Raw genomic sequence first — 23,015 nt, forward strand, 5'->3', positions numbered from 1 at the left:
TTTCGTGGCATAAAACTTCTCAAAGTAATCCCTGAGGATCCTTTGAATTTCTATAGTTTCTGTTGTGATGTCCCTTTTTTCATTTCTGATTCGGTTTATTGGGGTTTTCTCTCTCCCTTTTTTTGTGAGTCTTGCTAGAGGCTTGTCGATCTTGTTTATGTTCTCAAAGAACCAGTTCTTGATTTCATTGATCTTTCCGATTGTTTTTTGGGTTTGCATCTCGTTAATTTCTGCTCTGAGTTTCATTATTTCCTTCCTCCTGTTTGGATTGGGCTCCTTTTGTTGGTCATTCTCCAAGCTCTTAAACTTTGAGGTTAGGTTATTTATGTGAGAAACCTAGATTTTTAAGATTATTGGGTTACATGTCACTCTGATCTCTACTTGATGATGCAGCTTGTCCTGCTCTTTGACTGGCTTGCCCAGGTTTGTACCTGAGGAATTCTATTTCTACTTTCAAACTGGATCTTACATTCCATTGTTCCACACACAGACAGAAGAACTGACTACAAACACTGAGGTTTGTATTTACGCAAACTGTGTATGTGTGTGTGTGTGTGTGTGTGTGTGTGTGTGTGTACACATAGTTAATTGATTCATTTGCCCCAACATGGCAGAGAGGAAACTGATTTGGGGCTGAGAAAGGAACCAACAGTCCCCAGGGCATAAATAGCTCTGCTGGATGACTAGAATGTTGCCTCGTTTCCCAACTCTTACAGCACTTTTTTTCTTGTCTGTTTCTTATGGAAATGGGTCAAGAACTGCTTTATTGTTATGAGGCCAGCAGGACGAAGTATAACCAAATAACTATCTGCTGACAGGGATTTCATGACAAACTAGGCACAGGCAGTCCTTGTGGCTTCTGAACTTGGCAAAGGCTCAAAGAAAGAAGGCACTAAAACTTCTTAGAAAACTCTCAGTCCTTTTAAAATTCATTAGAAAATTCCAGTTCCTTCACAGAAAGCCTACATTTAATATCTGCAGTTGGAAGCTGGACATCGAATAAAATCTTGTGAAAGGGAAGCAAAGAAATCTGTGGTCCCTGTCTTTGTTGGGGGAAATCCTAGCCTCAAAGAGGAATTGAGCATCATTACAGGAGTAAGAGAAGTACCCTGTGTAAACACAAAAAGATAGCAGCGGTCTATCTCTCCCGCCGCCCGCATTCGGTAGTCTTACGCTGGTTCCCCCACCCTGGGGAGGTCGATGGCGATGGGCAGGCGAAGGAAGGAAACGAGGCCATGCTGGTTGGTCTTAGCTGTAGTTTATTCCACTCTCCTCTCCATTCACTCCTGTCTCTCTCCTTGGCTTCCCCCCCCTCCCCCGCTTCTTCCTCCCCCATGTTATTTCCTTCTCCTCAATCCCCATTGATTCTCCTTCTGGCTCTGGAATCTGGCTCCCCCAGTCCACTCTTACAGTCTAGTTAAATCCCAATGCATGAGAGGTTGGGGTTTACACATAGGTGTGGTCACAATCAATAGGGGTAAAGTCCTTTCCCTCGGGGAAAGCCGCTTGTAGGACAGATTTTCATTTAGCACATTGACCCACCCTAGAACGAAATCCCATGGGTGTGTTTCTCCTTATCCAACAAACATATAAGCATTCATAATATTAATCATTTTGTATGGACAAAGTAAGAAATACATTAAGCTTATAGAATTGCTCTCCTAGGGCCATCTCAATCTCAGACTACAGTGTTCAGGCCAGATAGCCTTTCCTATCCCTAGCAGGGTCCTAGTCTCATCGTTACTTTTGGATCGTGATAGCATTTGTCCATGATCAAGCTCTTAACTTATAGTTAAGGATCATGGCACTTTGGCCTGGCCCATTTTGATGCCAGGGTAGCTCACAGCTTTCCTTGGGTCCATTCAGTCCCTCGTAGGGACTGCTTAGTTACTAGCATCCTGCTTTTTGGGTGCTAGTAACCAAGGGCAACTGAGGCTTAAGTCGAGAAAGCAGATACCAGGGAGTGAATAATATTCAAAGCCAATTAAATCCTAAGTTGCAAAAGCATACTATTAACTATGTATCTATACAAAAAGGACATTGCTTTAAAGTAAACTATTCATAAGACATAAGGGGAGGAGAAAGGCAATATTAACTTACAAGTTCAGTGTCCTAGAAGGATCTGACCTTAAAAATTAGCAGAGTCTGATTAGGGGGAAAAGCTGACTAACTGGTTGGGAAAGAGAGCAGAAAGAAGTGGCTACAAATAAACAAAGGAAAGGGAGTGACTTGGGAGCACTGTGATGGGTATAACCTGATAAATCTAAGCTTCCTGTGGCAAGGGAGAAAGGACAAATCAATTGTTATCCTACAGTACCCCTTTTAGAGATTCTGGAGAGATGGTAAATTACTTGATGGAAGAAATTCCATTCACTCTCATTATATAGGTAGGAGAGCAAAACGGGGGCTGGGGGTGGGGGTGGGTAGGGGCGGGAATTAAGACTAAGTGGCTTCTGGGTCCAGAGGGAACTGGATTGACTTTACCCTCCCCTCCCCCCCCACCACATTCAAAGGCTTCTTGGAGCATTCAGATAGTCTCATTACTAGTGGCCAAATTTATTACACTGGAAGCCAGGGAATTTTGGGGTCAAGAGCCTTTTGGGCCCATCTATGAGGCAGGTTAGACTTAAGAACAACCATAAGCTGGCATTGTTTTTGTCCTTGTTTGACTTTTCATCTCTTTTGTGACACTTTGCTTTCTCTCTGTCCTCCTACTAGTTAATAAAGGAAATTATCCTAACTAATTTTGAAACCATAAGTTCTCTTTTTGATTTTTCTGGTACTACATTTTGCTCAGTTTCTGTTATTGGAAGTGGGGTGAAGCAAAAAAAAATTTATATAAGATGTCTCAGTCTCCTTCTTAGATTGCTTAAAAGATAGAGCTGGTAGATGGTGTTACAGTTAAGGGAGCCCCTGTTCACCCAGATCTCCCTATTCTCCAGTTTATGTTTGGGCCAAGCCTTAGCATTCTGCTAGGGCTCACGTCCTCTCTGGAACTGTTATTTGTCTTTCTGGCAGCTTCCCCCACTTTCCAGTCCCACTCCACACCCACCTCTCCTGACACTGTCAGGGAATCCCATTCCTGACACTAATGTGTGCAAGGAGAGATCTGAGTGCCATTGGCTGGGACATGCCTGACTTCAGAGGGGAGAGAACAAGGTATTAGGAGGAAAACAAAGTCTCTCTTAGACAATGTTCCTCTAACACCAGAAAAGGTTCTCTAAGAGTCGGCTTCGCAGAAATTGCCATTTGTTTGAGACTAGCAGCCACCCTTATGGTTCTTACCTTACTGAAAAATGCCCAGTATTCTATGGGAATTATGGCACAAAGGGTTCCTACTGTAAGCGAAGCCAGAAAAGCAGCCTAGCACAAAAGAGAAAAAAAGAGTCTGTGAGGGACAGAACCCCAAGCAGGCCCTGGGTGGCCAGGCTGCGAAAAGAGAAAGGGAGACCAAGGAGACTCTCCACCAAGGTTTCTCATGAGGCACCTAGGGTATCTTCACCTTCGGAAATTCTTGAGGGAATGGCCCTGAGAACTTGTAAGTTGTCCTACTGGGAATTTGCGTATTGCTCCTGAAGACTCTGTAAGGAACATGCAGAGAAAACATTTTCAGAATAAGAGTAAAAGGACCTTTTTGCCAGCAACCAAGCACCCCAGACAGACTTAAAGAGAAAGGGAGTTTCGGGTCTCCTAAAGTCTTTGGAGATAGTACAGCTTGAAGAGCATTTGCCGATCCCTTGCAAGCAGATGACCAGGGTTCAATTATTGGAACCCTATATTGTACCCTGGGACCACCAGGAATAATCCCTAAGTGCAGGGCCAAGGGTAAGCCCTGAGCACACAGCACCCGGAGCACTGCTGGGTGCTCAGGGCTTACCCCTGGGTGTAGCCAAAAAAAACGAAAAAGGCAAAAAAACAAAGAGTAGCCTCTGACAAGATCATGAGTTCTCCCTCTGTTCCTTGACAAATACTGCTGTCAGACAAGTTGGTCAGCAGGAAAGAACAGATAGCCAGTTTGCACAGATGCACTCCTACCTATGAGTTGCTGCTTACTGCAATATGCATCGAAAGACCAGGAGAAAGGAGGGGGAAAAAAAAAACACCTAAATTCGGCCAATTTGCCTTGGTAGATGACAACAACGGTGGCAAACTCCTGTCTGGCTCACCAACTATAGTATTCGGTGAAGGTGCTCAGGTTCTTGTTCTCAGTCAAGATTGAAAGTAAGTGGCTGCAGATAGAGTGGCTGAATTCAGAAAAGACGAAGGAAGGGAGGGAATGCAGGGAAGCCCCTAGATGACGGGAGGGTTTCCTACAGGATTCCAGAGAGAGGCAGAAGCCTTCTCCCTTTTATACCTTTTTAACAAAGGTGGGTGGGTGAGCATTTCTTTATGTTTCAAGGGGGTGTGAGCCACTAAAATAGGGGAGGATACTGAGAAGGTCATCTTCAGCAGGGTCCATCAGGCACCACCTAGACGACCCGTTATATTATGCACAGATAATTCCTTTAGGGCCATATTCTGAATCTCAGCCTTCCTGTTTCCCCTTTGTCCCTATTACTATGATATACCAATACAAATCCTATCACCAGTGTCCCCATTTATCCCCACTCCCCGCTTGCCTAATCCCTCTTTATTTGTGGGTGGCACACTCAGCAGTGCTTAGGAATCACTCCTTGTGGGTTTGGGGGACCATATGGGAAGCCAGTGATTGAACCCGAGCTGGTCACATGCATGGTAAGTGCCCTCCTCATTGTACTATTGCTTCAGCCTCTAGCCCGAATTTTTAAAATAATTTCCATACATTTTCCAGACTACCAATTTATGTTCCTACCAATAGTGTATCAGAGTTCCTTTTTTTCCACATCCTTGCCAATACTTATTTCCAATACTTTAATATTCTTGCTGGCGTGAGATTTTGAATTAGATTTTCATTTCCTTTAAAAATAAGTGACACTGAGGTATTTTCCCCCATGTATCTATGAGTCATTTGTATATCTTTGGAAAGGTTTAAGTTGTTTTGGTTCATTTTTTTAAATTGGGTTGCTTGCCTTTCATATTGTGAACTTGTGTTATTTATATATTTTACATGTCAACCCTTAGAAGAATGATGTGATCCCAGCACCTCAGGTCAGCACCATCTGACCCAGTTAGCAGAACGTTACCAGAAGTGGCGCTAGATCTCTCGGGAATCATTTGGCAGCACTTTTTCCCTCTCCGCAGCCCCACCAAAAAAGCCCGATTCTTTACAAAACTTACGCTTCTGTGGTCCACCTGTTGTTCAATCATGTGCTCACCCTGTCACATATGCTGATGATATGAAAACTTAACTGCCCAGTGGAGAGAAAGCCACCTGCATCCCTAGGCTGACCCATCAGCGTTTCCATGGTGGCTACCAGATCTGCTTCGCAGAAACGAAGTATCCACTCCACAGCTAAGCTCAGCTTTATTTTTGCTCGGGGGTCGGGTGCTCAGAGGCTACTCCTGACTTTGTGCGCGAGTCATCTCTGGTGGTGCTGGGGGTTGAACTGTGGTCGACTGCACACAAATCAAGTGTCTTACTGCATTCTGTCACTTCAGTCCCTCCAGATCTATTCTTAATTAGTATAGATGTGTGTATATAGCTACATATAGGCCTATATAGTGATTTACCTTTATGATACATATGATAAAAATATGCAACAAAAACCCAAGTAACAATGAAGAGGGAGGAATTCTATTAACTTTTCTGCAACCTTTGTAAAATTTCTCCCTGAGCCTCCATTACCTCATCTGTGAAAGGTGTAATAGGATTAGATTTCTAAGGGAGCTTCCAGTTTTGGTTTCCTAGTGGTTGAGAACTAGAGTCTTCTAAAACCAGATTGATTACTGCTGGATCCTACTTCTAGCAGCCTCTGTAGCCAAAGCTTTAACCTGATAAGCCAGCACGGGCCCAGGGTCTGTCACAGGTGAGGCTAAGGTGCAGCGCTGGTGTGTCATAGGTCAGCTGGTTCTTCCTCAGGGCCTGTGCACATCACTTCCTGATCCAAGCTTTCACTTTGCAAGCCTTAAGTGAGTCTGCTAGTTGAATTCCTTCTGCCTTGCAAGCTTTCTCTAGATGCAAATGGTTTTTCATCCAAGAATTCAGTGCATCTGTGTGGAACTCTTGCCTAGAACTGGGGGAGGTGGGGGTGGACCTCATTTTGCAGGCTCAAGTGGATTTCACACTTGATCATATCTAAAAGGGCAAGCAGTTGGTTTTTTGTGGGCCACACCCAGCAGTGCTCCCAGCTCTGCACTCAGGTGCCTGACGGTGCTTGGGAGATGATGTGTGGTGCTGGGAATCGAACTCAGGCTGGCTGCATACGAGGCCAAGTACCTTAACCGTTGTAAAATCTAAACACTTCTGAAGGCCCTCGTGTCTTCTTGCCTTTTACTTGCTCATTGTAGCAGAATTGTGGTGTGTCCATGGAGGGCAGAGCTCACTGCCCAGAAGTCTCCCTGGACATATCTCACCTGAAGTGCAGCTGTGCAGAGAAACCCTGTCTTGGGTCCCTGCCAGGGACAGATGGTTTTCTTTTCTGGTTGCCGGAGTCCCCTAGTGCTTTTACCCACCCTCGCCTGTTTACCTTGTAGGCTGGACAGACCGCAGAGTATGTCCAGTTTGTTATGTCACAGGGGCACACATGGCACATCTGGGTACTCTCCAGTCTTTGCAGCTGTAAGAGACCAGGGCTCCTCCCAAAGCAGCAGCTCAGAGATACGCTCACAGCACCACACTGCCCTGTTCAGGAGGTAAGTGGGAGTTGAGAGACTAGCCTTCACTCTGGCAGACTCAGGACTTGCATCAAGCCTCCTCCCTATGAGTGGGACTGAGAACACAGCTCTCAGCTGCTACAGGGCGCTGGGAGGCTCTTAGGACTCCAGACCTAGCTGGTGTAAGAGCAGGACAGGCCTCTCAAGGCCGCCAGCACAGAGAATTGGTGTGCTCTATTAATGTCTGCTTTTTGGGGTCAGTTCTTTGCTCCCTCAGTCTGAGAGATTTTCTGGCCATCATCTTCCTCACTAGCACCTGGTTTTACAACGCTGAGGGCTACAAGAATCCCTTGGAGAAAGGTCAGTCTAAACTTCAATATATATCCACAGTGTACTACTTTCGTGTTTGGAGGCCACACCCACCAGGGCTTTCTGGCTTTCCACTCTGGGATCACTCCAATGGGCTGTGGGGAACTGTATGTAGTGCCAGTGATTGAGTCTGAGTGCGCCTCATGCAAGACAAATGCTCCAGCCCAAAAAGCATTAAAGACAACTTTGTTTAAATGTGTTCAAACTCCAGACTGGCAGGATTTCACTTTAGAAGTCTACATGAGAGGCAAAACCACCACCACATTCGCCAGAAACAGCAAAACTACACGCGGTCTCAAGTTGAGCGCAGCAGTTCACACATCTGATGGGCAGCAGCAGCTGATTCAGAAAGACTCCAAGACTACCTCATTCCATAAGAAAAAAACCAGGGCAGAGGCTGCGTGGGCCTTCACCAGCACTGACCGGGATATTGGAAATCCAAGTCCCAAGCCAATCCTAGCCTGTCCAGTGAGAAATGCTGGGGTGTAGGATGTCCAGGCAGATGGCATATGCAACTAACACTCCTGGGTAGTGTGTGAGCTAATCTAACCGTCTAACCGTCTGGAAGCAGCAGAGATGTACAGGATGTACAGACACCCAGCATGGGCAACTGTGACCCAGCAACCACTCTAAGATTTTGCAACACCCAAGACGAAACTAAGGCCACCAGACATTCCTACATGTCCTATCAAGATTCCTGCCTTGCATCCCTCTTAAGGGGCTCAAAAGAAACACTGCTGACAATGCAGCATTGGGGACTGAGTTCACATTAAAATTCAACTTCATAGGCTGCTCTTCTGCGCAGCTGCTGAGAAGTCATCAACACAAGCTCAAGTTCCAGGTGTAATTCAGCTTTTATTTGCAAGTAGGAATCACGAGTGAGCTTTCAACTAAGGTGGTCCCAAGATGTGTACTATCAGGGTCAGAGCACACGTGAGATTTGGGATTATGCAGGGGTGGATCTAATCAAGTTTAGGGTATGTGTTTAATGTGCTTAAAATTCTGGATTGGCCGACAATCTTCAAATGAAACACCGAAGTGTTGGATCTTCTTGTAATAATCAGCTGAGGGGCCTTTCCTGGCAGTTATTAAGGAGAATCATGTTACTGGAAATTCTTCTGTAGGAAGTTGAGTCATACCATTCGCTTTTCACATTTAAGTCTCAAAAGAGAGAGGGACAGCTATAAAATGTCATTTGGGCTTATCAAATACAGAGTAAAGGACACACAAATGTTTTTACTCTCCTGATGCTTTAAGATCTGGCTCAGGGTAATTAGAAGCCGGAGCTGAGAGAGCCTCTCTGTGGAAGGCCCTAATGCAGACAGGCCTTGACTGGATAACCAACACCAGCCTGAATGAAATAAATGCTTGGAATAAGTAACAAGGCAGCGATTTATACGTTTGTCCATCATTTCCTAAAGATAACAGTAACTTCAGATATCTTCTAAGACAAGACCAGAGGAAGAATCCAAGCATTGTGAAGTCTGCGTTATTTCAAACCAGTGCATTGCATGAGCACAAGTATCTTCAAGCCTTCAGGAAAATATCTGAGACACTCATTCACCAAGTCTGCTGAGATACGCATTCCAACCAGCTTTCCTGTACATCTCTGCTGCTTCCAGACGGTTAGCAGCTGTTGTTATGCCTCGGCCAACAATGATGATATCAGAACCCCGTTTGCCAATAACTTCTTGTGGGCTATTGTACTGTTGGCCAAGATTATCTCCTGCAAAAAAAGAAAAAAGAACTTAACTGCACAGTAGTTGGAGGGATAGTGCAGGGCTAAGGCACTCACCCTGCACACAGTGGATCTGGGTGTGATCCCTGGCATCCCATATGGTCCCCTGAGCACCATCCGGAGTGATTCCTGAGTGCGTGCAGAGCTGGGAATAAGCCCTGAGCACTGCCGGGTGTGGTCCAAAAACAAAATGAGAAGAAAAGAAAAAGTAAAGAGAAAAGAAGTTAGAATGCAAACATCAAACTCTGTCTCATGATTTTTCTGAAGAAGTACATATCCTTGCTTTTACATAGCAAGTTGAGAAGAAGCGGGAGAAAGACATCAGAGACTGCTACCAGGAAGAAGTATATGCTAACCCCCTCTTGTCAGAGTCTAATGTGAGAACACTACCTATAAACAGTATAGAAAGACAAAGTAAATCTGGTACCACATACAAACACAAATACTTCAGTCTCATTCCTGAAGGAAGCTTTCAGTTTGCTGGGGAAAGACATCAAGAGAAGTTGGCTGTAGTTGGATGACCAAGTCCGACAGGCAATGGACACCCATCCTACTTTAAAGTCTACGCTTCATCAGTGGAAAGCTAATTAGGCATTTGTGTTACTAAATTAAATCTGAAACAGAACAGATGGGTGGTTTGGGGTTTGGCATAATGGATGGAGACCAAGTGATAAGATTTTTAATTTTGGGGGTACTATGAGCTATACTTGTCCATACTCAGAGATCACGCCTGGTGGTATACCAGGGATTATATGCCATACTGTGGGATCCGAAATGGGGTCATGCAAGGCAAACGCCTTACCTCGGGTATTGGTACCATCTTTATAGCCCACTTTCTCAATTAATATCCTAAAATAGATTGCAAGTTAGTTTGCATGTTTAGTCAGTATCACCAGGTCAAAGGGCTCATGCCTTACTGTAGAACTATTTTTGTTGTTTCAGTGTTTTTTTAAAAATATTTAATTCAATCACCATTACAGTTACAAAGCTTTCATGATCAGGTTTCAGTCATACATTACATCACCCATCCTGCCACCAGTGTGCATTTCCCACTGCTAATGTCCCCAGTATCCCTCCTGCTACCCCCACATCCCTGTCTGTCTCTATGGCAGGCACCTTTCTTCTTATTTTCTTTCTGCTTCTTAGCATTATGATTTGCAATACAGATACTGACAGCCCATCACATCTGGTCCTTTACCCACTGTCAGCACACATCTCCCATCCAGAGCGATCCCTCCAACCACCATTGTCTTAAGCAACAGTAAATACAGAATGTATTTATGGAGGGTGTTCCCCCCAGTGCCCAGAGTCACACTCTCTGGGTGGTGCTGAGGTGCTGGAGGCAGGGGGTGTGTGTATGCAGGGAAGATGTGGTGCTGGGAATGAACTCAGGGGCCCTACACATGCTCCAATCCTTGGCCCCTGAACAGCTTACACTCTCAAAAAAATTTTCCCCCTCTGGTTTTTGGGTCACACTTGGTGGTGCTTAGGGGACCATAAAGGATGCTGGGAATGGAAACCAAGCTGACCACCACTGCAAGGCCCTACCCATTCACATAACTTTTTGTTAAGACTCTTTAGGCAGAAATATATCTTATTTATGAGGAAGGGTAGGAATACAAGTCCCCACATCCATGGTAGCTGAGGAAAAGCAGGATCCATTCAGAACCTCTATAGAGGGTAAGCACTTATCTAGGAATTATCCTAAACTCAAATACACAACATTTTATTTTCTCTCCTGACCCAGATATACAGATACATTTTGGCAAGACTACAGTAATTGTAGCGACTTACCTCCTGCATCTAGCTGAACTCCTGGAGTCAAGTGAAGAAATTCGGGTTTCATGCTTACTCGGGAGCCAGAAATGAAACCAATCACAAATTCAGGGTGATCCTCAGCCATACTGACCTAGATTATAAGAATCACACAGAATGGTAGTTCTTCAAAAATGGAAAAGTCAACTATTAATTTCGAAAATTGCTATTCTACAAATGCCCCCCGCTTTTTCTTCATATAAGTACTGTGTATTCATCTAAAACAAGAACTCTTAAGAATCTCGACTTGTTCCATTAAGACCGAAGATAATGCCTTTATTATCCACATCCCAAGAAACAATAAATTCTATACTTTGTGCATCTAAAATCAAAATGCTGAACATAGGAGCCAGAGATAATCCAGTGGGTAAGGCATTTTCCATGCAGGCAATGAACTGTAATATCTACCTACTTATAAAAAGGATCTGAAGGTGGAAGTTGACACTGCAGGTGGGGTTGGTTATTGGAATATTGTATCCCAGAAAAAAAAATTAAAATAAAAGAAGATTTGAGGAGAGTACTCCAATTTCAGTATATTACTCTCCTCAAATCCTTTATTTTAATTGAAATTTAATTGAATATGAAACCACATTCAAGACTTTCTGCCTCTCCACACAGGGTATTAAATGACAGGAGAGGCATCATCAAAAATAGTCATGCTGGCAGGGCCAATCAAATCTCAACTCCACTACTCTTCCTTCTTTACATCTGGCATTAACTGACCCCCACAACTGTGACATATCACCTCACATTCATACAAGCTTCTCCCTGAGAAGCTTTATGATTTTAGAATTTGGTATTCCCCAAGGGTTGGCATACTCTATTTGTGCCATATAAAACATGAGCACCTATAAACAAGTGGTCTCTGTCCAGCTAGACCTAGATTCCTAAAATGTCAAATACTAACACTGACTCATGGACTTGCTGCTTCTGAGAGTAGAAAATCACAAGTATCTATTGTCAGGATGGGTTAAAAGCTGGTGTTGGGGGGCTGGAGAGATAGCACAGCAGGTAGGGAGTTTGCCTTGCACGAAGCCGACCCGGGTTCGATTCCCAGCATCCCATATGGTCCCCTGAGCACCGTCAGAAGTAACTCCTGAATGCAGAGCCAGGAGTAACCCCTGTGCATCGCCAGGTGTGACCCAAAAACCAAAAAAAAAAAAAGCTGGTGTTGGAACTATGTGCACTTCAAATTCCATGGGGCCTTCACAATATGCAAACATTAGTTTCATATTAAAACAAACAAAAGATCTTTAAGACTACAATTAGAAAACTCAGAGGCAAGAGACCTTCTTTTGGGGGGAAGGGGCACACTTGGTAGTGCTCAGGAGCCACAGCTGGCTGGTAGACATTTATACTGTGCCTGGATTCGAACCACTGTCAATGCCAAGGATAAGGAAAGTGCCTTAACCTTTGTACTATCTCTGACCCATGGAAAGAGGGTTTTATTATTTGTTAAAAACTGGATCCTTTTATTCTGGAACTTAAGGGTAGAGTGAGTATTAACAAGTATGATATTACAAACACTTTTAAGTAACGCGAGACATACAGGAGAAACCAAGTATCTGAACTCCAGTTACTACTTCCATATGCAGTACCAAGCAACAGTCCTAAGACGAAGATAAAGCTGCTTCATGCGAGTGACTGCTTTGAGAGCATATTTTGGTGGGACTAGGAGAAACTATCTTCAATACAGCAAGGAACTCTTTAATGCTTTTTCCCTTTTGGGAAGTAGATGTGGCTCCAGACAGGATCCAGAGAAGAGTTTTATAATCTCCTCCCTGGGTTTAATGGAGATTCACTTTACCCTTCTGTGTTAGCCTCTTAAAGCACTGCATCAGCCTTAAAAGGGCACAAGAAAGGGCGAGAGCACTTCAACTCAGATGTGCTGAAAAAGACAACCACGTGAACAAGCATGGGCTGGAGCGATAGCACAGCGGGTTGGGCATTTGCCTTATAAGCGGCCAACATGGCCGACCCGAGTTTGATTCCTCTGCCCCTCTCGGAGAGCCGGCAAGCTACCTAGAGTATCTCGCCTGCACAGCAAAGCTTGGCAAGCTACCCGTGACGTATCTGATATGCCAAACACAGTAACAAGTCTCAAAATGGAGACGTTACTGGGCCCACTCGAGCACATCGATGAACAACGGGAGGACAGTGACAGTGAACAAGAAGAGAACCACAGGAAATGACTGACTGCAGACAACGATGATGTCCTCTCTAGGGTATACATCAAACCCTTACATGCCCACCAACAGCTATACAAAATACTATGATCAAGGAACACTAGTCAACTAGTATTACCTTAGAGTCACACTAACAATAGCGGTTGGGAGAGGAGCAGCAGTTCCAGATTCCTGAATTTAAGATGTCCCTTTCCCTGTAACGTGTAGCATGTGGGTTTCTGTCACTTACCGCCGCTTTTGTGTAGTCCCCTGTGGCCAAGGAGCCTTTGGAGCTCATTTCTGCGATGAGCAGACACCCCCGGTGCAAGGGCAGGCCTACTTCTTCCAGACCTTTCACAACTCCTGAGCCTGGGACCACATGAGCATTTACGAGATCTGCCCAGGAAGCTATTTTAAAGACACCACCTAAGAAAGGGGGGGGGGGGGGGGGGGAAGGAAGATATCTATTGATTTCCAAACAAATCCCGTTGACATTTCTGGCTAGTCAACCAAGTATTTCATACAAATACTCTAACATGGGCTGGAGCAATAGCACAGCTGGTAGGGCTTGCACTCAGCCATCCCGGGTTTAATTCCTCCATCACTCTCTGTAGCTTGCCGGGGCTACCGAGTAACCTGCCTGCACTTCAGAGCTTGGCAAGCTCCAAAGTGGCAAATTCGATATGCCAGAAACAGTAACAAGTCTCACACTGAGACATTACTGGTGCCACTAGAGCAAATCGATGAACAATGGGAGGACAGTGCTACAGTGCTACTCTAACATATTCATGCACTAGTAAAATACTTTCCAAATTTCCAGTTATCAATTGACTTGCTTGGCTCCATCTGAAAAATATTGTTAGCTGGCCTATTTGGTCCCACCTGAAAAATTTGTTCACCTAGTAGTTGAACATTCAAAATATAAAAATATTCTTACAAGTTCTCTATCACTCAGACCACACCATCATGGCTGGTTTTGCAGGTCAAAGCAATAAAATTCATGCAATCAGAGATGGACTTGAGGTCTAAATGTCAGTCAAAAGGGAACAGAACTGCCACAGAGGCAAGGAGAGGGGTGGGCTTGAGTAAGGGGGTGGGGGACCGGGGACATTGGTGGTAGAAATTGTGCACTGGTGGAGGAATAGGTGTTCAATCATTATATGACTAAAACTGATACATGAAAGCTTTGTACCTGTATCTCATGGTGATTCAGTAAAAAAAAAAAACCTAACTGGCCAACAGAGAAATAACACAAAAAAACCTAACTGGCCAACAGAGAAATAACACAAATACATCAAAGAAATAATGTACCTAAGTTTAACGGAGTAACTATCATTCACCCCAAAACAAGTACTTGGCAATATAGAAAAAGCTATTACGACTAGGTGAAAAGGCCTTTGCAAAATATATATATATAAATAAATAAATTTCTCCCTATAAAACCTAACCTTACCTTTTAATGCCAAAAGCAGAACTTAATCTGAACTTAAATCTGAACTTTGTTTATTTACTTTTCCTTGATTCCTTTCTTCTCTCCAAATCCTCTCTGATTTAGCAAAAATTACTTAAGGTTCCTGGAGCCATACTGGAGAGTTACTCAGCTTAGCTGGGCCTCTTCCATATATACAGAAGGAACCCACACTATTAATAAACTTTGACTTTTTTTCCTTAAAACCAAATAAAATTGTAAAAAGCAGAACACAAAGATATAATTGATGCCCACTTTCCCAGAAGCAATGTGTGATCTTAATTTCATAAATTCTTGAGATGACAAATTTTCACTCTCTAAGGATCTCAGTACTTTACTATCAGATCTACTCATTCCCTAGTTTTCTCTAGCTATTCCATTTCTAACCTACAACTGTATTCATTTTATTTTACTGGTGAAGCAAGATAGTTCTTATTGAAACTTATTTTCCTGAGGGGAGAAAAAGACGAAGTACATGTTCAAGGCAGAACATGAGCTTCAAGAGCAAATGTCATTTTAAAAGCTAATGTGATTATATGGCCCAAAATTAGCAGAAAAGCCAAGAGGTTGCTGATAACTGAGAAGCAGAATGAGACACTCAAAGAACTCGGGGGGGAGGATGCCTGGGGAATAAACTTTTAGACAAAGTAGCTACCGCACATTGCTCTTTTGGGCTGCCAAGTAGAAATGTTTTAACCATTCAAGGCTAACAGCAACCATCTGGCTTATCTACTAAAATTATGCTTGCTTGTTTAGCTAGAAGAAAGCTGATTAATGCTACCAAGCAGGATTTTATGCATAAAATTTTAAGTATAAAAATTTTGCCCATATACACAAAAAGTAGGCTTAGGATTGTTAGCTGAATTGAGATCCTTGCTCTCTTATAAAGCCTCTTCCGTTTGGCTAACAAGCCAAGGCTTCTTGGGTATTCTCTCACCCTGCAATACTAACAGCAACAACCTGAAGAAATACCTTAATGCATTATATTAAGGGAAAATTAAGTTAGTTCAAGAGATCCAGGATAAGCTTAAAAACACAATAAAAGGCCCAGAAGACTAAGTGAATAAATCTTTAGGTTTATGAGAAATATGGATAGGACAGAGAAGACTGCGCCTGAACGATAGTACAGCAGGTAGGGTGCTTTCCGTGACCGCAATCAACCCAGGTTCAATCCCCAGCACCCCATATGGTCCCCTGCATCCCCTGCACCCACCAGGAGTAAGCCCTGGGCACTAACAGGTGTGGACCAAAAACAAAAAACCAAAGGGTAGACTTACATCCTGAGTCCTCACTCATCAAAAGATAATACATTCTTTTTCCGTATGCTTTTTATTGCTTCCTTCACCTGTATTTTTCGTTCGTCAAAGAAACTAGAATCTGCTGAATTTGCTAGGGCCAACAACTGCCATTGTGTCTGCCCAGAGACATGTGTTTTCTTTTTTTGAGGGGGCGTGGTGGAAAGGGCATTTGGGACACAGGGGCAGTGCTCAGGGTTACTCCCAGCCCCATGCGTATTCAGGAATCAGTACTGGCAGGCTCAGGGGACCATATGAAATGTCAGGGATCAAACCCCATCAGCTGTGTGCAAGGCAAGTGCCCTACCAATTCTACTTTTATTCTGGCCCTAGAAACATTTGTCTTTTGGTAACACACTCCTTCTACTCCCAATTTTTTTCAAGAAGGTCAAGTTAATAACTTTATCCCACTAAGGATGGTTAACTAATAAAGGTAGCCGGGGATTGGTACCCAGGCATGAGCAATTGGTTTGGATACCATGAAGGGTGCATACCTAAGAAATCAAGAGAAGGAAAAGCAGAGTTGATATGAAGAGAAAGCCAAGTCCAAAGACATCACTTCAGCTCAGGATCCAACTGTATCTACAGCACACTCATGTTCAGCTGATGTGAGGCAACAGATTTCTTGTTTTCCCTTCAGCTGGATTTCCACTTCACGCAGATTCCTAAATACTTACCTTCATACTGCTTTTTTACTGTGTTTCCTATATCTGCAAATTTTCGGTCTTCAAATATTAAAAATTCATGGCGCTGTGCCAGAGTTGTTAACTCCTTCATCGTATCTAGAGTGAAATCATTCAAAATATCGGCGTGAGTCTTGAGCATGCAGATGCTGGGCCCCAGAGCATGTGCTAGATGCAACAGCTCCCTGGACTCTGAGATATCAGCAGACAGGCACAGATTGGTCTCCTTCTTCTGCATAATTCTGAGCAGCTTGGACGCCATTGGATGGATGCTGGGCAGCTCTGCACGTGCTCCAAAGCTGAGTTCTTTGGGGGCTTTCTTTATCGAAGGGAGCAAACCATTACGATCAGCTGCCACAAAAACATTCTCCTGAATAAATCTCTTCACTCTCTCAACCATGTCAGTATCAATTTTTTTCTGTTGCTCAAGAATCTCCAGCATTTTGGACAATGTACACACTGAGTGGAGATGGATACCCTGCGCCTCCAACTTGTCCTTGCCTCCTTGCTCCCTGTCCAGGAGCACGATAGCATCAGTCACCTTTAAGCCTTCCTTCTGAAGCACCTCAACAGTTTCCAAAACACTAGATCCACTGGTAACAACATCTTCAATGACCAAGCAGGTTTCTCCTGGATTTATAGCCCCTTCTACAAGACGCTTAGTACCTGCAAAAGAATATATTGTATTGGATTTTATTCAAAATCAGGTATTTATTTCCGTCTATTCAAGATACATCCTGTAGTGTAAAGCTGTTTTGTACTGATAGAGGTAGCTATCCTAAATTTTAAGTTCTGATTACCTAATTTGGAGCTACTTTGTTTTGAATGACTCATCAATGTGCCCTGATGACCATATTGTATAGTATATCTATGTTCCATATGACACACACAGTATTTAGTCACAATCACAATCGTCCTGTTGTTTGTCAATTGCCTCGAACAGGCACCAGTATTTATAGTAACACTGGAAAATTATTTTGCAGTGTAAATTGTATTAATGTGTTTATAATCAAAATGTCAAACCTAGTGATTATTTATCAAGATCACTGAAGTCAAGGAAACTTATGAAACAAAGAATAACCCAGTATAATCAGTGAACTCATACAATACCCATCAACTAAATCTTTCAGAACCCCCACATTAAGTGATGCAACCTCATGTGAGGCCCACAGCTTAAGAAGTGAGGATTTAAAGTGATTTAGCAAGTTCTACAGGGCATAATTTAAAGGATGTTTGAAGAATACTCAAGGTAAAATATTAGTGCCAACAAGGAAAAATTAGAATTTTTCTATAGACCAACTAATCTATATCAAAATCTATAGACCAACTAATTCTTTTATTACTTCAACTTTACCATAATCCTTTGTTTCTTTTCTTCTAATAAGCATTGGAATTTGGTTGGTTGAACAAATGACTGTAGCCAGAGGTAAAGCTGTATAAGGTACTCCGCACACAGTGTCAAAATTGATCCCTGCATTCTGGGCAGTTTGGAATAAAATCTGTGCCACCTGCAAGAAATGAACATTTTTAAATGGGCGTAAAATCATGTAATATAACATTAAACCGCAGTAACCCTGTATAAATACATTTTTTCCAATTACAAATCCTATAGTTGATTTATAGGATCAATTATAAATCTCACAATCAATATAAAAACACAAGAACGGGAGTCAGACAAATAGTACAGCAAGCAAAGCATTTGTCTCACACTGGATGGCCCCACCAGAGTGATCCCTCCGTGCAGACTACGAAAATCGGAAAAAATAACTTTGAACTTGCCTTTCCCCCACTGTCTCCACAGAATTTTAAGGCAACATACCAATGCTTGAAAAACTAATTTGACTCTATGGGTATACCCTTCAACTGCAGTGTAGTGAACAGGGGGGCCTGCCCACGGCAGCAGGCAATTCTGACACCAGCAAGAGAATTCAACATATACTATTAAGGGGCTGGAGCCCCCTCCGCCCCACCCCCACAAGGCCAGATTAAATCAAAGGTTTGGTGCTAGAGACGGATGGAATGCAGTGGGTCAGGTGCTTGCTTTGCACACAGCTCGTCCTAGTTCAATCACCAGCACCCCCAGTATGATCCTCAACACAGACCATGCCTGTGGCCAGGCATGGTCCCCAAACTAAAAAGTAGAAAACAGAGGTTTCCAGAATATCCTCTTCAGATTTAATTACTTTGCTGGAACTCGATCAGTGGTCCAGCACCTGCAGGGTAAAGGGCTGGAAACCACTACTCTTCGGTGCTGGTGCTTATCCATTAAAAAGGCTGATAAACCCTTTATAATAAATTAAACGCTATTTCCCCCAAATCTCCCCACTCACCTGGAAGCACTGAAGCCTTTCCTTTAGGGCTATAATCGAGAATTCATCAGCTAAACAAGACCAATCACCTCACTGGTCATTGGCAAGTGAACTCACTCTAAGTTCTCTTTCCCCTCCAAGGAAGCCAGGGAGGGTCACAACCTATAATATGTAAATTGATTTCCCTGGAGGCCATCAATCACCACTCACCCTTCCCCTAAAGGCCATTCTTATAAATCACAATATCACACTGACAACAAACACATTAACCAGAACTTCAAACCGTTCGTTAAGATGGTATCTCTCTGGGATGGGAGAGAGCGCTGCTCCAGGGCACATGCCTGACATGCTCAAGGACCTGCTCGCACCCAGCACTGCACGCCCCACCCACCCTAGAACTGCTGAAAGTAGCCCTGAAAAGGCGGTGGTTCTGGAGGCCCCCAGCAGGCCAGGTCAGAGGAGCAGTGGGTGGCAGAGCTAGGCTGGAGGGCTGAGAGCTCAGGAATGGCACACTGAGCACTGCTCGGGAGGCCCCCAAACAAACTTGCTAAGAGCCCAAAAATGAAGACACCTGTGCTAAGGATCACCAAGGTTACTACCAGGCCTAACTGCGGTTTCAATTCTTCTGCACTGTCCGCATAATTGATCGCCAGTGAGACAGTCTGCAGTGTGGCTAAGCCCCAGTCTTGAGAACCCTCTTTCTGGCTACGAAACCTTCCACTTAGTAGATGGGGGGGGGGGGGGGGAGGGACTTTTCGGTTGCTGGACAGAAAGCAACCGGATTTTTAAAAATGCAATACCGCCAATGAGGTTATTTAAATCTTCCCCGTTGCCAGCAACAGCTCTCTCCAATCAGTATTTCAGCAACGGCTTAAAATCCCACCCGCGCCTGCCTTCTCCTTTCAGGCCCACGTTGTAAGGTCCCTAGGGACCCTGAGAAAAATTCCAGAGCTAAACCCTGCTAATTAGTAACTCTCCCTTTCCTGGCCCTCCCTAGTAGAGCCTTAGCTGTGAAGCTCTTCCTTGCTGGGATGTAAATTCGGAAACCATCTGATCTGTTACCTCCGTTAGGAACTTTTCCCTTATCCGACTCCACCGGAACGCAGGAGCTACGAGCTTTGTTCAAAGGGAGCGAAGAAGATAACCAGAAGTCCGGGTTACCAGATGCCCACTAGCCACAGCGCCCATGTACACAAATGCTGATCTTTGAATCTACAGGCTAAGGAGGGAGGTACTTTTAGGTGGATTGGTTAAGAAAGTGCATGTTGATACAAATCTATTGGCCATGAAACGTGCGGGCTTTGCTGCGACGGCCAGTGAAGGCCCACATACGGTCCCCTTTGAGAAGTTGGGGTCTTGCCTGATGGCTTGGCCCTGGCTGGCCAGCTCAATAAACTGCCCGCTTGCTAACTGCATTCCCGCGTGGTCCTGGCTCGCGGTCGAGATCCGCAGTCGTGCCCTAACAATGCGTGTCCCGGGACTGAATCCGCCCCACGGCTTCTAGAGGGCACGACGTGGCTGGACTTAGCGCCCGGCGCGCCCCTCCCCGGCGCCCGTCCCCGCGCCCGCCGTCACCCCCGAGCCCGTCCCGCCGCCCCCACCGGCCGGCACCTGGCTCAGAAGACGCGGTCGAGACACGATTCCGCGCAGGTCTATGTAGACCGGAGACGTCAGCCCGCTCTTCAGCACGAAGCTCCCGAACTTGAAGGCCTGCACGTCGTACAGGTCCGTCACCAGCGCGTCGAGCGCCGCGCCCACGGCCGCCATGGCGCTGCCCGCGCGCTCACCTCCCCGCGTGGCGCCCGCGCCCGGCGCGCCCGTGACGTCACGGGCCCCGCCCCTTCCGGTCGCGGGTCCCGCCGAGGCGGCCGCGTCGCTCTCGCGCGGTCTCGGCGCCCGGCGCGCCCGTGACGTCACGGAGCCCCGCCCCTTCCGCCCGCAGGGTCCCGCCGACGCGGCTGGGAACCCCGCCCTCGGCGCCCCGTGACGTCGCTGGTCCCCGCCCCTTCCGGCCGCCTCGCCGTCGCGCGGGGCGCTCGGCGCGCGCTGGCTCCAGAGCCGGGAGCCGGGGCGGCCCGGGGCTGTTCCGCGACGCCCGCCGTGCTCGGGTTCGGCCTCCGAGGCCCCGCGTGCTCGCCCCGGCCCCGCCCCCGCCGCCGCGCCTGGCGTCCCGGCGGCCGACACCGCTCCCGCCCCTGGGCTAGCGGCGGCCCTCGGCGTCCCACGTGCAGGCCCCCGCCTGGGGCTTTGACCCGGCAGCCCTGCGGCGCGGGCGCGCGGTCGGGGAGGACACTGCGCTGCGGCCGGCGGCGGGGGAGGGGGCGAAAGGCGGCATTTACACGCTTTCGAGGAAAGGGAACCTGAACGCTGGAGAAATCCTGGTTGCGCTTCACCACAGTTTCTCATTTATTGCAGTTGCGGGGGGGCTACCCTTTGGTGCCCAGGGGCTACTTGCAGATTGGAACTGATGGGGCCTACTCTTTGGTGCCCAGGGGCTACTTGCAGATTGGGACTGATGGGTGCTGATGCAGTGCCCAGGGGCGGGCATGGATCCGCTGCATGCAAGGCAAGCTGCTTAAACCCTATGCTATCTCATCTATATCCTTGTCCTCCCGTTGTTCATCAATTTGCTCAAGCGGGCCCATTAACGTCTCCATTGTGACACTTGTTACTGTGTTTGGCATATCGAACACATCTCGGGGAGCTTGCCAAGCTTTGCTGTGCAGGCGAGATACTCTTGGTAGCTTGCCAGGCTCTCCGAGCCAGGCGGAGGAATTGAACTTGGGTCGGCCATGTTGGCTACTTGCAAGGCAACCGCCCTACCGCTGTGCTTTTGCTCCTGAATCACTGTGAGGTACAGTTACAGACTTACAAACTTTAGTGATTACGGTTCAGTCATACAACGGTCGCGTGCCCATTGTCCACCACCAGTGTTCCCAGTATCCCTCCCACCACCCCCTCTGTGGTAGGCATGTTCCCTTTTACTGTTGCTCTCCTTTTGGGTGTTATGGTTTGCAATATAGCTAGTAAGCGGCCATCATGTTTGGTCTCTCCTCTGCTTCTAGCACACATCTCCCATCCCGAGCAGGCCCTTTAAGCATCAGTCACTTGGTGGTCCCTTATCTATCTGAGCTGCCTTTTCCTCCACTACGTGAGGCCGGCTTCTAAGCCGTGGAGCTTCTGGCCCTTATCTCTATTATCCATGGCTGTTAGTCTCCCATTCTGTTACTTTATATTCCGCAAATGAGTGCAGTCATTCTATGTCCCTCTCATTTCACTTAGCATGATACTCTCCATTCTGATACAAGTATATGCAAATTTCATGATTTCATCTTTTCTAAAAGCTGCGTAGTATTCCATTGTGTGGATGTACCAAAGTCTCTTTAACCAGTCATCTATTCTCGTAACCTGTCATCTGTTCTCGGGCACTCGGGATTTATTTTTTTCCCCCAGATTCTGGCTATTGTAAATAGTGCTGCAATAAACATATAAGTGCCGATGTCATTTCTACTGTATTTTTTTGCATCTTCAGGATATAGTTCCAGAAGTGGTATTGCTGGGTCAAATGAGGCTCAACGTCTAGTTTTTTGAGAAATGTCCATATTGTTTCCAAAAAGGCTGAGCCAGTCAGCATCCCCACCAGCAGTGAAGGAGAGTCCCCTTCTCCCAACATCCAGCCACCACTGGTTGCTTTTGGATGTGTGCCAGTCTCTGTGATGTGGGAAAGGATATTCACCCAGTACCTTTCTGATAAGGAGATAATATCAAGGATATACAATGCACTGGTTGAACTCTGCAGGAAGAAAACATCCAATCCCATAAGAAAATGGGGTGATGAGATGAACAGAAACTTTCTCAAAGAAGAAATCCGAATGGCCAAAAGGCACATGAAAAAATGCTCTTCATCACATCATCAGGGAGATGCAGATCAAAACAACAATGAGATAGCATCTCATACTGTAGTATCTCTTCAACCTAATATTTTTATATTCTTTATGGCTTTTGTTGAACAGAGAGATCATGCTGGTCTCTTGGTGTGAAGAGACTGTAATTTTGACAATCTCATTACATTGAACTTTGAATGGAAGCCAGTAATGGTAAAATAAGCTAAGCCAAATGCTAAAATCTCTTATAGTTTAGATAGTTGACAGTGTGCTAGGAATCAGTATGCTTTGCCCACCTGCTGCACACAGACTCTCAGAGCTTAATTCTGACTGCAAAGGCCAACCCAAACTTCCAGAGGCCACACTAGAATGCATAAACTTATGGATCCAGTCTAAAGGACTAGTTTTCTCCCAAGTTGCCTTATGAAACACCAGAACGAAGTTGACAACATTGAATGTTAGCATTTTGGGCATCAAGAAATTGATTCAGGGGGAGAAATTGCATTCTTTGTAAAATTCGCATTCTTTATACATTTGCATTCTTTCTAAAATTGATC

At 45.4% G+C, this 23,015-nt stretch overlaps 1 protein-coding gene and 1 non-coding gene across 2 annotated transcripts; both read right to left on the minus strand.

The window, feature by feature from the left end:
• Window positions 1-7,944: 7,944 nt before the first annotated feature.
• Window positions 7,945-20,362, minus strand: UMPS (uridine monophosphate synthetase). The gene is made up of 6 exons (XM_056127149.1): window positions 20,186-20,362; window positions 17,620-17,773; window positions 16,260-16,931; window positions 13,070-13,245; window positions 10,634-10,748; window positions 7,945-8,827 (listed from the first exon to the last, which is right to left on the minus strand). The coding sequence occupies exons 1-6, from the start codon at window positions 20,339-20,341 to the stop codon at window positions 8,658-8,660; spliced, it is 1,443 nt and encodes a 480-aa protein (XP_055983124.1). The 5' UTR covers window positions 20,342-20,362; the 3' UTR covers window positions 7,945-8,657.
• LOC130036363 (small nucleolar RNA SNORA26) lies at window positions 12,388-12,509 on the minus strand. The gene has a single exon (XR_008794395.1). It is a non-coding gene; the product is annotated as a small nucleolar RNA SNORA26 (small nucleolar RNA).
• Window positions 20,363-23,015: the final 2,653 nt, after the last annotated feature.

This window comes from Sorex fumeus, unplaced genomic scaffold (genome assembly GCF_029834395.1).
Source record: "Sorex fumeus unplaced genomic scaffold, SorFum_2.1 ptg000063l, whole genome shotgun sequence".
In the NCBI taxonomy this organism is placed as follows: domain Eukaryota; kingdom Metazoa; phylum Chordata; class Mammalia; order Eulipotyphla; family Soricidae; genus Sorex; species Sorex fumeus.

What these genes read in the sequence shown, in the direction of transcription:
- UMPS (XM_056127149.1), bottom strand. Translation starts at nt 20,341, where the DNA reads ATGGCGGCCGTGGGCGCGGCGCTCGACGCGCTGGTGACGGACCTGTAC. An exon ending in GACCGCGTCTTCTGAGCCAG is followed by an intron (nt 17,774 to 20,185) that starts GTGCCGGCCGGT and finishes CATTTCTTGCAG; the next exon opens with GTGGCACAGATTTTATTCCA. An exon ending in AGTTCAGCTAGATGCAGGAG is followed by an intron (nt 8,828 to 10,633) that starts GTAAGTCGCTAC and finishes CTTTTTTTGCAG; the next exon opens with GAGATAATCTTGGCCAACAG.